This window comes from Lytechinus variegatus, chromosome 2 (assembly GCF_018143015.1).
Source record: "Lytechinus variegatus isolate NC3 chromosome 2, Lvar_3.0, whole genome shotgun sequence".
NCBI lineage: Eukaryota > Metazoa > Echinodermata > Echinoidea > Temnopleuroida > Toxopneustidae > Lytechinus > Lytechinus variegatus.
This window is the reverse complement of record NC_054741.1, coordinates 72,252,296-72,268,187: the sequence shown is the minus strand read 5'-3', so window position 1 is coordinate 72,268,187 and position 15,892 is coordinate 72,252,296. Positions and strand designations below refer to the sequence as shown.

General features: G+C 33.5%; 1 protein-coding gene across 1 annotated transcript; it reads right to left on the bottom strand.

Annotated features, from left to right (window-relative positions):
• Window positions 1-373: 373 nt before the first annotated feature.
• LOC121408915 (T-cell differentiation antigen CD6-like) lies at window positions 374-14,250 on the bottom strand. Its single transcript, XM_041600633.1, has 11 exons — window positions 14,038-14,250; window positions 13,117-13,425; window positions 12,673-12,798; window positions 12,168-12,236; window positions 11,546-11,599; window positions 10,331-10,385; window positions 9,283-9,495; window positions 7,039-7,110; window positions 3,492-3,563; window positions 1,184-1,255; window positions 374-619 (listed from the first exon to the last, which is right to left on the bottom strand). Exons 1-11 carry the CDS (start codon window positions 14,114-14,116, stop codon window positions 544-546), a joined length of 1,197 nt encoding a protein of 398 aa, XP_041456567.1. The 5' UTR covers window positions 14,117-14,250; the 3' UTR covers window positions 374-543.
• Window positions 14,251-15,892: the final 1,642 nt, after the last annotated feature.

Sequence of the window (15,892 nt, the reverse complement as noted above, 5' to 3'; positions counted from 1 at the left end):
ATGGTATTAACCACACCCTCAACACAGGACATAACATTGACTGCCTTTAAAAGCAAAATATTACCAAGAAGAAAGAGTATACATATGTCCAGTGACCAAAAGATGTCAGGCAGTACATCCGATATGTGTAATTCAAGCTCGGGATAGTCCACAAGCATGGATAAAAGCATGCCAGTAAAATATCGAGGTTCATGTTTGAAAACTTTAACGTGTCATAACAAAATAATTTCAACCCACTTGCAGTTCTCTGGATCGGAAAATGATAAGTCTATAAAAATGTGGGGTTTTTAAAAAATTGTACCCGTTGATAACATATAGATTGTTGTACGAAATAAGAAATTTAAAAACTTATATGGGTTGTCAAAATCTTGGTTGTTTGGTAAGGCAGTTCACAAGTTAGAGAGAGATATTTTTTTACCATTGAGGTAATTCAAACAGAGATTTAATAAGTTCAATTAGCTGATTTACGTTGCTATGATGGTATCATTAAACTGGTAAAAATCTTAACTATTCATTTAAAACTATCAATATATATTTTTTCTCTTACAGTTCTCGAAGGTTTTCCAAACCTGAAAAGACACCAGCTTGTAGAATTACTAAGGAGTTGTTTTCGAATTCCCTAAAGTTTAACAAAACATGAAAAAAATTGAGAACATAGAGAGTGTATTAGTTATGAGTTCATAAATTCATGTCACGTGTGTTTCTAAACTCTTGACTATCGGTTTAAAAGAAAAACTTTCACTTTTTTTCCATTAGTGAAAATCCATTTGATTCAAGCTGGATTGTGACTATAGAAATATAAACTTATTGTTCAAAGTGGGCCTTGTCTACACTTTTGGAACAATGTTAAAATTGTTTTATAATTCCTATATCTTCTTCTTCACTTCCTTTTTCTTCTTCTTCTTCTTCCTGCTCCCCCTCTTCACCTCCATCTTCTACTTTTTCTTCCTTTTTTTCTTCATCTTCTTCTCCGTAGTCGACTATTCATTCACCTTCCTTTTATTTATTTATTTATTCTTCTTCACTTCAGGTAAAAAATCTGAATGAAAAACGAAAAAAAGAAAATGATAATAACTTGTTATCGACCTCAAGTATCCCATCATTTATGAACTCTTGCATCTTTCTCTGTTTTTGCTGTACTGTTAAAGATACCCCCATCCCCATAGGATAAAAATGTACTCACAGAAACAAAAGAGCTTTCATATGCAAAAACGTGCCGTTTTCAATATCGGCTATCTTGTTGTGACGAAGATTTCTATCAAGAAATATCAAAATAGAAAAGCAATAAGATACACACATGAAAATGGTAATAATTCAAAGCAAGAATATAATTCCCGTCAGGCCGAAATAAATTTATGCATCTGAATTCTAAAAAAAAATGTATTAAATGATGATTCACTTGAAGATATATTCGTCAATCAACATATTTGTTTTCTCCTAAAGGTCAAGTCCACCCCAGGAATATGCTGACTTGAACAGAGAAAAATCAAACTAGCATAGTGCTGAAAATTTTATCAAAATCGGATGTAAAACAAGACAGTTATGACATTTTAAAGTTTTGCTCATTTTTCACAAAACAGTGATATGCACAACTAGATGAGTCAGTCGATGATGTCCATCACTCACTATTTTGTTTTTTATGGTTTGAATTATACAATATTTCATTCTTTACATATTTGACAATAAGGACGAACCTAGCTGAACCATAAAGTATTAAACAATGCTAGTTCCACATGTTCAGGGAGGAATTAATCGTTGTCTCACTTGACAGTGAGGAGAAAAATATATTTCATATAATAAAATACAAAAGAAATAGTGAGTGGATGACGTCATCAGTCTCCTCATTTGCATACCGACCAGGATGTGCATTTAACTGTTTGTGAAATTAAGCGAAATTTTAAAATGTAATAACTTTCTTATTTACATCCGATTTTGATGGAGTTTTCAGTGTTTTGCTTGTTGGATTTTTCTCTTTTTAGTCAAAAGAACTTTTTGTTTGAGTGGACTTGTCCTTTAAGTACACACGGAATAAATTCCCTAACATTTTATTTTCATGTCATCATATAATGAGAGAGTGATCACTGGCATTGAGAGGATGATCTTTAGCGAGGGTGAAAGAAGATGTGTTAAGATGGGTTAGATATATACTCGACTGTAATTATGTAATTAGATATTGACTATAATTGATCATTATTAAATAATTTCATTGAATAATCTCATGGGGGGTCCACAATTTTCAAGCAGCTTCACAGTGGACCTCACCATTTATAAAATGTTATTTTCAGCTACAAAATTATTTTCTCATGATCCATCCAGTTGTAAAATGTATGATTAAGATCTATATTATATACGCAGTTCATCCCACATAAATGATTAATCATAAATCAACAATAGACAAATGACCAATCATTGCAAATCTTAGAATATCCTATTTCATCTGGTACAGCGTACAATTTTTCTCATTCACGCATGAGTGAGTAGAAGCAATTTTTAATAAATTGTACCAAACAGTCATTTGGCGTTGGGTATCCGAATTTGAAAAAGAAAACCTCATGCTTAAAAAGTTCAATATCTGCTCTTTATTTTGATGCCTCAATCACAGAAAATGGTTAAGAAATAACACACTTCTGTTCTTTAGAAACATTGCTTGTATTGCCATTATTTCAATAACTCCCCTGACATACATATTCATGTTATCTTCTTAATGTGTATGAGTCTCTACTACACTAAATCATTACCTCTTGAGTTTAGATGTGCATCATATCATTTCAATATTTTTTATTTCATTATTCTTGCATTTACTTGTAGTATGCTAAGCCCCGCACCATTAAAATCCACTTTATATTTTTCTGCCTTTTGTGATGTCAGAAATAAGCAGAAAAATACACAATGCTATGCAACTTGCCATAAGTAATTAATGTAACATTGCTAACAATCACAAACAAAACTAGGACCTGCATGGCAACCAATTAAATGTTACTTAGTTACTGCTTGTGAGGGGGTATTTTATGAAGACTTGTGATTGTTAGCAATGGCACATAGTTTCCACAAGAGGCAAAAAATAGTCTATATAGGCGATTTTAAGGAAGCGGGGCCTAGCATATTGCAGAGAAAGGCAAAACAAATGAAATAAATTATTGTTACATTATGCACATTTATACAAAGTAGGACATGATTTGGTGAGGTAAAGACTCATACACAATGACAGAAAATATTCTGTATTTTCATGTTAGGAGACCTTTAAACCAACGTGTTTTCATCACTTTCCAACCGAAGCTATCGCACATTTGAATGTCAAGTCCACCTCTAATAAAAGAAATGTTGATTTGAATCAACAGAAAACTCTCATAATGCTGAAATTTTCATCAACTCAGATGGAAAATAAAAAATTTATGACACAAAATATGACATAATTTAGTCACATGGAAATGAGAAAATCGATGATGCCCTAATACAATATTTCGGGAAAGCAAATGTTAAAAAGTACTTACAGATACTTTAATTGTTCCAAACCAGTAAAAGCTGTATTCCTGATTTCCTGTATTCCGTTTTCCCCCACGATTCTTTGAACACAATTAGAAGTAGAGCATTTAATTAAGAATTTAAATTTTCACTCAGTTTCTCATAATCCCTCTTATTCTCCCCACCCCCTCATTTTCTCTGCTCGTCTATATTTATCTCTCTCTTCCATTGGCGGCGGAAGCCACAAAAAATATGGGGGGTTCTACCTGACATTTTGTGATAGACACATGTAAAAAAAAATTGACAAGCAAAAAAAAACAAAACGGTCCTCAACCTAAATTTTAGGGGGGACAAGAGACATTTTAAGGGGGGTCCACCCAGGGTGACCAGACGTCCCGTATTTCCCGGGATTGTCCCGTATTTTGCTCCTTTGTCCCGGCGTCCCGACAAACCCTTCGCGGGACGCCTATTTGTCCCGTATTTCATATTAATAACAAAATGTAGTTAATACAAAAAGTGACGAATTTTCATTAAATAACTAACGGATGACGAAGCAGAGACAACAATTAGATTGATAACTACAAACTTTTGCAGGTTCTGCGATGATTTTCTTGCTAATTCATTGCAAACGAACTGTCCTCCTGCCTAGCTGTGTGTGGCAGGCTACAACCTAGGCATGTAGGAGAATTTGCTCTGATCCTACTAGGATCAGAGCAAATTCTCAATTGTGCAAACAATGTCACATGATAAATAGTTTTTCCACCAAAATAATCACAAAATCGGCGGGAAATTTTTATAATTATATTATGGATTCTCAGATTAATTATTTGTAGATGTAATCGGAGGAACAAGTTATTGACTTTTCATAGATCTAATTGTTTCAGCTTTCATTTTAAATTTTGATGTGTATGATGCCGCGATGTTTTATCTAATTTTTAAGTTATGTTTCACTTTGAAATGTTATTCATTTCTAAAACATTTTACTTTTTGAAATTTGTAAAACGCATTAAAAAAAAAACACGTTTAAAAAAACACCAAATAACATGATTTTCATTAGATGATTGGATTTTTTTTTTGGCTTGAAGTTTGAACTTTTTCCCTTTTTCTTTCTTTTCTACCCTATCGTTCCTGCTTGCCCTATTTTGTTCCATCTATCTTTATTTCCTTTCTTTCTTTCCTGAACATTTTTTTCTCTCTCTGTTCATTTTTTCTTTCTTTCCTTTTTTCTCATACTTTCATTTTTTATCAAATTTCCTTTTTAATTCTTTCATTCTCATCTTTAAAATTACCTTGGCTTCCTTTTCTCTTCCTCTCCTTTTTTGTTTTTGTTTTCTGTCTCTCCTTCCATTATTTTCTCTTTTTTTCGTTCTCTCCTCTCTTCATTCTTCATTCCCTCCCTCTCTTTCTTCCTTTCTTTCTTCCTTTCTTTATTTTATTTTTTCCTTTTAATTCTTTTTTCTTATTCTTTCTTTCTTTCCCTTCCGTCCCCCCTCCCTTCCTGTTTTCTTCTTTCTTTCAAAGAATAAAGAAAACATATTTCTTTCCTTCGTTTCTTTCCTCCTCCTTTTTTCTTACTTTTTCCCTATAATTCTCTCCTTTACTTTGTCTTTCACACATTTATTAATCTTCCCTTCCTTTCTTTCTTTCGTTTTCTTTCTCTCTTTCTTTCTTTCTTTCAAAGAATGACGGAAACCTTTTTTATCTCTTTTATTCTTTTTTTATCCTTCTTTTATTCTTACTTTCTGTTATTGTTTCCTTTATTTTCTTTCCTTCTCAATTCATCTCTTTTCTTTCGCTCCTTCATTCTTTCATTCACCCTTCCTTCTAATTCTTTATATTCGTTTTTTTCACAAGTCTAACACTTTGTGTGGGCTTCTTGGTTGATCTTTGTTTGTCAATTGTCCCGTAATTCATTTTGTGAAATCTGGTCACCCTGGGTCCACCAGAATTTAGAGGGGACGCAGGAAACAAAATTGACAAGCAAAAAAAAGACAAAAGAAGGTTAGCAACTAAAAATTTAGGGGGGAACCGTCCCCCCCCCGCCTCAAATTTGGGGGATCTGTCTCTACCCCCCCCCCCCCGCTTCCGCCGCCTATGCTCTCTTCCTCCCTCTCTTTCTTAATCTCTCTCACCCACTCAATAAAAAGATTATTTAAAAGAATAAACCCATATCGATTAAAAAAACATGTCCATTTCCCATTTTTATTAAGTTTAACATCATGATTATATTCGCGGTTGTTTATTTTTGCACAATGCATTTTGTTTTTATTTTCATACAGTAAATACAACCAAACCAAACACCTTTCTATATGAAAATAATTTTGAGTGCCTCTAATTCAAAGAATAATCACTTTATACAATGGAAAAGAAGAACAATAAAAAAAAAGACAAAAGAAGGTTAGCAACTAAAAATTTAGGGGGGAACCGTCCCCCCCGCCTCAAATTTGGGGGATCTGTCTCTACCCCCCCCCCCCCGCTTCCGCCGCCTATGCTCTCTTCCTCCCTCTCTTTCTTAATCTCTCTCACCCACTCAATAAAAAGATTATTTAAAAGAATAAACCCATATCGATTAAAAAAACATGTCCATTTCCCATTTTTATTGAGCAGTAGGACCTCCATGAAGAACAGCGCCATTTGTACACTGTATATCAATGGCTCTGAAATGACTGACCAATCTGTATCTTTTTAAGTTTAACATCATGATTATATTCGCAGTTGTTTATTTTTGCACAATGCATTTTGTTTTTATTTTCATACAGTAAATACAACCAAACCAAACACCTTTCTAAATGAAAATAATTTTGAGTGCCTCTAATTCAAAGAATAATCACTTTATACAATGGAAAAGAAGAACAATAAAACAACAAAAAGCTAACCCATATGATAATAGTATTTACTGCGAATTATTCATCAAAATAATTTCTACAATATCGACTGAAGTATGTTTAAAATGAGATCTTGCTCTCATCCCCACAAAATACATGTTTGCGATGTATTTCAAATACGAAAGAACAATTCCGATTGACTCTTGATTAATGCTTTAAAAAAAGCGCATGGAACAATGATATTGATTTGACCTTTCAAGGTTGTGAATGATTACAAACCTATGTATTACGGGACCCTGTTAAGTCATGCATGAAGGGCAATTATTACTTTTCGAGAGGTACAGGGGTCATGGTTATTACGCAATAATAACCAGGATCATGGGAACGATATTTTAATATGGATGCTGATTAAAATTTGGCAGGCAAAAAAAGAAAGAAAGATTAGCCCATAGGTTCATTACAAAATGCAGGTTACTTTGTACAGGAAAAATTGACAAGCAAAAATTAATTTAAGAAAGAGTTTTCGCTACAAAATGAAGGCGATTTTGAAGAAATTTTCACTATTTAGCATACCTACTTGATTTCCAGGGGATGCTACCTACGGTGAAAAAACCCCGCCAAAACACAGGCTTTAGTATAAAATGTAATAGCAGAAGAAGCAATATCATCATAGTAAAGTATAAAGAGGAATCGGGACATTTTCAACATGTAGATGACAATCTTCCGATCACGGAATAGCAAAATAACTCACAGTGATTGGAGGCTTGGAAATCCGGTGAAAGGACTATCTACAATATGATGTAAATCTATGTGAAATAGAAATCTGTGGAGAAACAAAACAAAAACATTAGCTTACTGCTTATCATAATAATAATAATCATCATCGTCATCAAAATCATAAAGATAGGCATTTATATGGCGCCATCTCAAGAATATTCTATTCCGAAGTGCACAATAAAAAGAAGGAATGAGAGAGTTTGGATTAGTGTCAAAGTGCCAATAACTAATACTGTTTAAAAGATATCACAAGGTTCTATAGATATTCTGGCGCCATACCATTTAAAATTTTGCAAATGAGAAGTATTTTTATATACATACGCTTACGGATTGGCAACCAATGTAACTTTTGGATAAATGTTGATGGACGTTCCAGTTAAAACCCTGGCAGCTGCATGTATTCTAAGCATATTGAAGTTAATTTACATTGCGTAATTAATTCCATCGACTTCTAACTCATCTGCGGGGGGGGGGCTAGAGAATTTCTATGATTTCTCTTCGCACTGCGGTTTTATGTAGTTTTACTTATTGTTTTTCATTTTAATTATGTATGTCTTATATTATGTGTTACTGTAATATTTAAAATATTTTCGTATTGTCTCACTTTTACATGTTTTTTTAATGTTCACGGACTTGCTGAAAAGCAGTCTGTTATGACTGAATGTAAGTTTTACCGTGATTAAATAAATAAAATACAATACAATACAATACAATAATGTTATATTAAACAGAAGAGCATTACCAATATCACAATGATATAGTACAAATGAGTGCATAACCAAAGCAGCAGACTTATGGTAAAAGACTTTCCTAATGCTGTTAACATTATGAATATTATAATATACTGATTGAGATATTTTTTAAATGTGCATCCATGGACAAGTTTTCGTCAAATACACCGAGATTTTGAACTGGTGACAATGCCTTATTCAAAGTGTACACAACCTGTATAGCGCGGTTCTTAATTAATTGACTTTGTGATTTAGAACTAATTATCAACAACTCTCCTTTACTTTCATTTAATTTTAACTTATTATTAAGTATTAATGACCGCATATCATATCGTGTTTTGTAAATTAAGCTTAGCAGACATCTCACTAGCAGGGTCAGTTGGATCAAACGAAACATAATTGTGTATAGTCAGCAAACATGTTAATGTGCAATTTTGTAAAATAAGGAAATCTGTCACTAACACAGAACAGCATATGTGGGACAGTGCAGGCCCTATCAATATTGCTTTGAAAAAATATCCGATATTTTATGGAATTCCGTGCTTATTTTGTTAATTTCTCAGCACTTTTACGCAATTTTCTTTCAGAGCTATTTGGCAAATATTACATACAAACATTTCATTGGATTCTGTTGGAACTCATTTTGAGATCGTTACAACAACTGGTAGATCTAGCCCTATTTATCTTTATTTATTTATTTATTCATGTTTCATTTAACAAAAAAATCGAAAAAAAAAAGAACAGTGGAGGGTAGTCCGGTTCAGTTAAAAACTGTTTTACAACGGAGCCATCCCCGAATAAAAGAAACATAAACATGATAAGAAAAGCAGAACACATACATAGTAAATGAATGAATAACAGAAAATGATTATAATGAAATAGTTAACATAACACAAATCGTAATCAAAATAAAAATTTGAAAACATAACCAAATATAGACAAAAAAATATAGACCAAAAAAAATATAGACAAAAAAATAATAATTAAGTGTGAACCTTACGTTTACCTACGTTAAACCAGTGAGAAAAGATTAATGTCCTAGCCTTTCTAACCATAGCCTGGCCTAGCATATTTTATCTTGTAATTAATGGCAATTTACTAAGTGTTTAAGAATTGGATCCAGATTTAGATCTAAGTGAATGCTTAAAAGGATACTGACAATTTGGTGCGATGCTGATTCATTCATGGCATGCATGCAACACGAACGACCCAAAACGACAACAATTTTGTATAGATAACATTCCGAAGATGCAATTCACGAATATTTATATTTGTGTCCGGAACTATTGTTGGAAAAATAATTTCGCATGCGGGACATCATCCGGTCCCTTTATTTTGCCCAAGATGCCGATACTATACTGTACACATCAATGTTTTGTCGCATTGAGTTAAAATTTATGACGTTACATTTATGGAATTCATATTGTGATAAAGGAAATAAAGAAACTCCTGAAATGGGTCTGTCATGACAACAAACATTGACTCACAATACTTTAACCTGTCTCTGACGATCGTATATTTGCCGCGGCGTGAGCCCTTCATTCGTCAATTGGTCGAAGATGCGAAAAGTTTGATCTACAGTGAAAACTATATCTTCGTCTACTGTCGATGTAGTATAGGCAAGACCACTTATTGTAAAATTCAGTTTGTGTTTTACTGTCAGGGCATCTAGGTTGGTCTGTTCACGCTCCTCAAAATGCCTTTGATACAAAAATAGAATGTAGAGGTGTAGGGTTAAACAAGGCAAAAAAATAAAACGGTACAATACTTCGAGTAGTCCTAAATAACGACTAAAAAATATGAGTTTTTTCCCCGCCTTCTCATAATCATAATAGCCTACAGCCCTACACCATAATACATTCCCCTAATTTTTCTTCTCCCTGTATAAAAAAACAGAGATCTTATTAGAATGCTATACACACACATGCACATTCATTCTCAACGTTGTTATTCAACCAACATTTTATTTCTCTCTCATCCGTTTTCACCGTAACTATCATGAGTTACCCTCAACTATTATTTTGGTACCGTATAGGCCTATTTCTAGGCGAAAATAATTCTTGAAAAGGAATATTTCTCCGTTGTGCGCCGATCATTCTATCATTTTTAAAGATGCATAGGCCAACCGTAATCTACCCTGGTGGATGTTTCATAAAGATTTTTGTAAGATACGAATGACTTTACGCACGACTGGTGACACTTTCTTGTGCTAAATGATGCATCCCTATGTCATTCATTTAGGACATAAGAACATGTTCCAGTCGTTCGTAAAGTTGTGCGTAACTTTACGAACAGTTTTATGAAACACCTACCAGGACGACTACCAAAAAGTTGAATAGATGCTACTGAAATAGATAGTTGCTGCTAATGTCACCTATTGGAAATATTGAAATGAATAATGTGTTTGTTGACCAGTTCTTTAAAAAATAATCTACAATCAATTTCTGGGATCCTAAAATGGAAACAAATTTTATGCCAATAGATACTTTATCAAAAACCACGAAGAAAATGAATACAACTGAAAGATACACTTACATGCATCGGACAGATGAAGGGGTGGGACTTGTTGGTGTAGGTATGCATATGAGCCCTTCAAATAATGATAAAATATGAATGATGAACTTAATGATCCTCTACAAATGAATAGGAAATGATTAATGATATTATAGGGGTGTTATACCTGCAACAAAATTTTTTTTAAAATCCATTCGGCACAATAAACAGATAACTGATAATGAAACGTAAAGATTTCTCACTCAATTATGTTTTTGTCTCGCGAAAATCATTAAAACACTAATATCAATTTCAAAATGCATTAAACCATGACTAGTAGCTCTTTTAACACAGGTTTCAAATTATACTTGCTTTTTACACATATATAATCATTGAAGTTACCAATTGTGTTTACAGTTTTTTTTCTTCGTTTGTGTTTGCAGAGGTTGTTTTTAATAAAAAGATGGCAATAGAGACATGCAATAAGGAGAATAAATACACTCTTAAAATGTTGGGCAACATACTGTCCACACGACAATTGGTTAAAAAAATTTATCCAACTTTGGGTAGTTTTTAACCATTACTGTGTACTTTTCACCAAAAGCATACATTATTGGTTTAGTAGTAGTAGTAGTAGTAGTAGCAGTAGCATTAGCAAGAAGCTTTCAGTAGTAACAGTAGTAGTAATAGTAGTAGCAGTAGTAGTAGTCGTAGTAGCAGTAGTAGCATTAGCAAGAAGCTATCAGTAGTAATAGTAGTAGAAGAAGTAGTAGCAGCAGCAGCAGCAGCAGTAGTAGTAGTAGTAGTAGTAATGGTGGTAGTAGTAGCAGTAGTAGTAGTAGTAGTAGTAGTAGTAGTAGTAGTAGTAGTAGTAGTAGAAGTAGTAGTAGTAGTAGTAGTAGTAGTAGTAGTAGTAGTAGTAGTAGTAGTAGTAGTAGTATAAGTAGTAGTAGTAGTAGAAGTAGTAGTAGTAGTAGTAGTAGTAGTAGTAGTAGTAGTAGTAGTAGTAGTAGTAGTAGTAGTAGTAGTAGTAGTAGTAGTTGATGGTACCTTCATTATGATCATGATCATTATTAGGATTATCGTCACCATCATCACGAGTGTTGCTTTCACAAGAATAATCATTGTCTTTAGCAGCTTGCGTAATTTGATAAGAGACCAATATATTCGTTCTTTTTTACACTATATAGGCTTATACTTTATTATGTCAAATGAAACTGTTAGAGAATGTGAGTTCTACAATAAAACAATTCTTACCTTGGTACCATCCAACTGTCACACATAATTCCACAGCTGGTATGCATTTGTAATCTGTTTGGAGTTGATAATCATAAAGATGATACTAGTCATAAAAGTAAAGCAAACTAAATGACAGTAAAAGCATCGGTATAATGGACATTATTCCACCATCTACAGTGCTGAAAATAACCATTTCGAATAACGACTGAATGGATATTCCCTATTGTATTTCAATTACAAGAAAAGAAATCAAATAATGACGAGTTGAACAATGACAGATTAACAACAATTAATCTGACAGATTTTAAAGTCGGCCAATTCTAAACAAAATACAAAGAAATTAGTTTACGTTCGCAAGTCTTGATGTGTCTTTTAAACATGAAAATACATGTACAAAATAACAGTAATCATACTTATTCATGAAATGATTGTGAAAATCATGACACTAAGGACAACAATGCGTATTTCATTAAAATAAGTAGCTCTTAATGACAAAAATTGCAGCAAATTTCATGTCAATCATCAGTGACTCGCGCTCACTTGACAAGATATATGATATGATGATTACGAAGCCATGTCACGCAAATAATTCAATGTTCCCTTTTCTATCACTTTTTGATACAATTTCATACGTTCTTACCGTTGTTAGAATCCAGATAGCAGTGCCCAGCCACACATGTTTCATTCATAGACAGGTAGGAAGCTGAATCTGCACAGATAGTATAAAAGTTTGCATGGTTGGTAAAAAAAAAATGCATTCGGCAATATCTGTTTCATGCAGCCGATTTTGTGTATTTATTGACATGCTGTGGGTGCTCATGCAAGCAAACATGGTATATCTGTAATCTATTTAAAAAAAATATGTGTGTGTGTTTTTAATGACACGACAATAAAATTATGAATTGAATTCAACTCAATTGAAAGTAGGCAAAGCATATTATAATAATGAGACCAATTCGAAGAAAATATTATTTCATGATCATATACTTGATAAATCATAGAAGAAAGGAGAAGAAGCAGCAGCAACAGTAGTAACAGTAGTAGTAGTAGTAGTAGTAGTAGTAGTAGTAGCAGCAGTATGTTAGTGATAATTATATCAACATGCCTTGGTTGGAGGCTTTTCAAAGTTCCTATATCCCACTCACCATCAATGACAGTTGTATTACACTGGTCACAGCTTAATTGGCAGACAGGAGGAACTTCTCCTGGGTATGACTCGCAAGCATCCTGGTTGGCCCATGATTGGCACCGAGGATTGACATCTCTACAGTCTGAAAATAAAACAATGAAAATACATGTATGACCATCTAGAAGAGTGAAAATGTTATCAAAACGGGGAAATGACAATTTCCAAATACAACATTCAATGTATATTGAATTATCATATATATATATATATACGTGTATAACAGAATAGATAACTCATCACACAAAATGATTACTTTCCTGTTGTATTGGTAAAAAGTAGATATATTGTCGTTTGGATCGTCGATCACCAAGCATGTTTTTTTGATGAAGTAAATGCATTGATATAAATTTTGCTTGTGTCTCATTTGAAAAGCTATGTGTTGCAATTACTTGATATTTACCTGAGCATCTAACACCAGCTTCATGGGACGAGGAGCATATTGTTTTGGGATCAGAATTAGTTCTCAAGCATTCTAAGATGTCAGTTTCTGTCCCATTACATCGTAAGATATCTGAGTGAATCTTTCCTGAACTCGGTCCAAACTCAGACTCCGATGTGGTACCAAGTGCTCCACTGAAGTTCAAACTTCGACATACAACGAGGGCATCATTGAACTTAAAGTTCTTATCACAAATAGTACCCCAAGTTCCATTGATGAGAATCTCAACTCTGCCTTCTAATTCCGATAATCCATTCCTTAACCTAACATCTTCAAATATTAGCGATAAAGACAATAGAAATCTTGTAATATCACATCATATTTATAATAAATTATAACCAATTCACTGGCCTATGATAATTATTGCACAGGAGTTGTTTAAAGACCAACCTGGGACTATCATTTATAATAGACCTTTAACTAGCATAACATCTTGCAATGTTGTACGATAAAGAGAAGTTACAATACCATAGACATTATCGAGCATTTATAATACATGCAATCCGTTCACAAGCCTGACATCGGATTAAATTTGTAATAAACAAAATAAAACATAGCAATACATAACAACATTATCAGAAGTTGTTATACATTCACTGGCCTACATATTAGTGTTTGGCATAAACATACGAACATTGCAGTACCATAGACTAGTTGTCACAACTCACTTATCGATGTGCAACAGACATGTTAAGATGCTACAAGTGATAGCTTGAAAAGGATCTTTAAAAAATTAAGGATATCGTGGATCTTTAAATCTCGTGAACTTTAATATAAAAACAAAAATATTTATAGACGCTCGATTATTCAATGTTTGATATTGGATAAGTAAGCACAATGATCAACTGCTCAAAAATAAGGTTCAATTATCGTTAAACTTACTTGTTTCTCTGCCAGATATTATTCTGGTAAGGATACAAACAGCTACCATTAAGTTGAATCCAGTAAGTAAATGGGCCATGTTTCCTATATTTTCTCCAAACTCTTTAGTCAATGTAGTTCGGTAAATTACCAAACACCATGAGTATCAACAAACAGGGTGCGGCATAAATAGGTCGAGCAGTATTCAATATCTGTCTTTTGCCGGACAGTATCTGATGTCATTTTAGCTGAATTACTTCGAACCAACAACATTCAAGTAAAATCGTTCTTGCTGGTAGTGCGTATTTCTCAGGTTTCCAGTTCAAGGCTACTTATCTATTTATTAGATTACATGCATTCCGGTTAATGAATCGGCGAGAGCCTTTATTAAAAACAACATTACGTCGGCCTATACTAGACAAGGAAATAGCAAATAGGGTACATTTTATAAAACGTTGGTACTTGAAAATTTGATTTAACTGAAAGAAAATTATTATTCAATAGATTATGAATACAAAATGCAATACGTATTGCATCTTTTTATTATGGCTATCAAAATCTTCTTACATTTTCTTTGAATCTGCCTTTATACAATACATGATTTTACCGTAGTTTTTGTCCTACGGTAAAATGATGTTTGAAGAATTTCTCTATATGCACGACCTTACAAAATGTGAATTAAGTTAAGTAAGTTAAATTAAGTAGGTTATGTATGCCAAGTATTATTTACTGAAACTCATTATTTTCTTAACTGAACTCGTCATAAGCTGATTAAGATTGATTAAATATGATAAATCTCTTTTTTCATATGTGCTCTCCTATGCGCAAACACCTGATAGTATTGCATAAAATTCAACTTATATATACTTTTCCTGCTCAAACATCAATACAAGTCACAATTTGTTGCCGGTTTTTCGTTTGCAACGTTTGAAAATGAAATTTAATGTGTTTCGCCACGATGGGCCCATCCAACTGAAACATGTGAAATGAGCTCTTGAAAAAGAAATCTTATGTAAAACCAGCCCCCTTTGAAATGCTGAACAGATTCTTTTCTTCTTTGTCTTGTGCTCGCTGAACCATGAAAATGTCCATTCACGTGATGTCTGTGTGTTTGAGTTTTGTCAGACGTGTATCCATCAAAAATGATTATTTACGTCTGGGACCGACCTTTAACGTCACCATCCGAAAGACGTGACAAGGGCTCGAACCTCGAACCTCTGCATCAATTTGTAACTTCCCCACAGCTTGGATTACAGGCGCATGCCACAACGCCCAGTTGTGGCGTGATGAAATTCACGTGATGGAATCTGTTTGGAAGGTATATATACGCAAAACATATACACACACCCCCTAACACATACAAATGCATGCACGCATGCGCCATGGCAACGAAGGTTGAAAGATCGAGTCTAATGATGAAAAAGAATCAATAATGATACTGGATACATGTCAGCAGTTTTTTTTTAATTATTAGCAAGTAGTCATTAAATGCAACCAGTATCCTTGGTTTCGGTTGGTTTGTACGCAACATCGTTTAAAATACATTCATTGTTTGTTGTAGATTCCAACAATACACTGCAATGATTGCATGGTTATATACAGGGTGTTTCTTAAAAAAAGGCAACCTAAGTTCAACGGTCAGCCATATAAAGAATACATAATTTGTTCTATTCATTTTTATTCTAGATAACTGAGTAACTAATCAACTTTAAAATTGGCACCTTTCTTGCGTCAAAATTGTAACGGGTCACAGAGTTATGCTCATTTGAATGCGAAGGGTACAAACATACTTTTTCCAAGTTTTGGTGGTTTAAATGTACAACAGCTTTCGGTTTCATCACAGTTTTTCCCTCCATGACATTGTATCTGGTGTCTA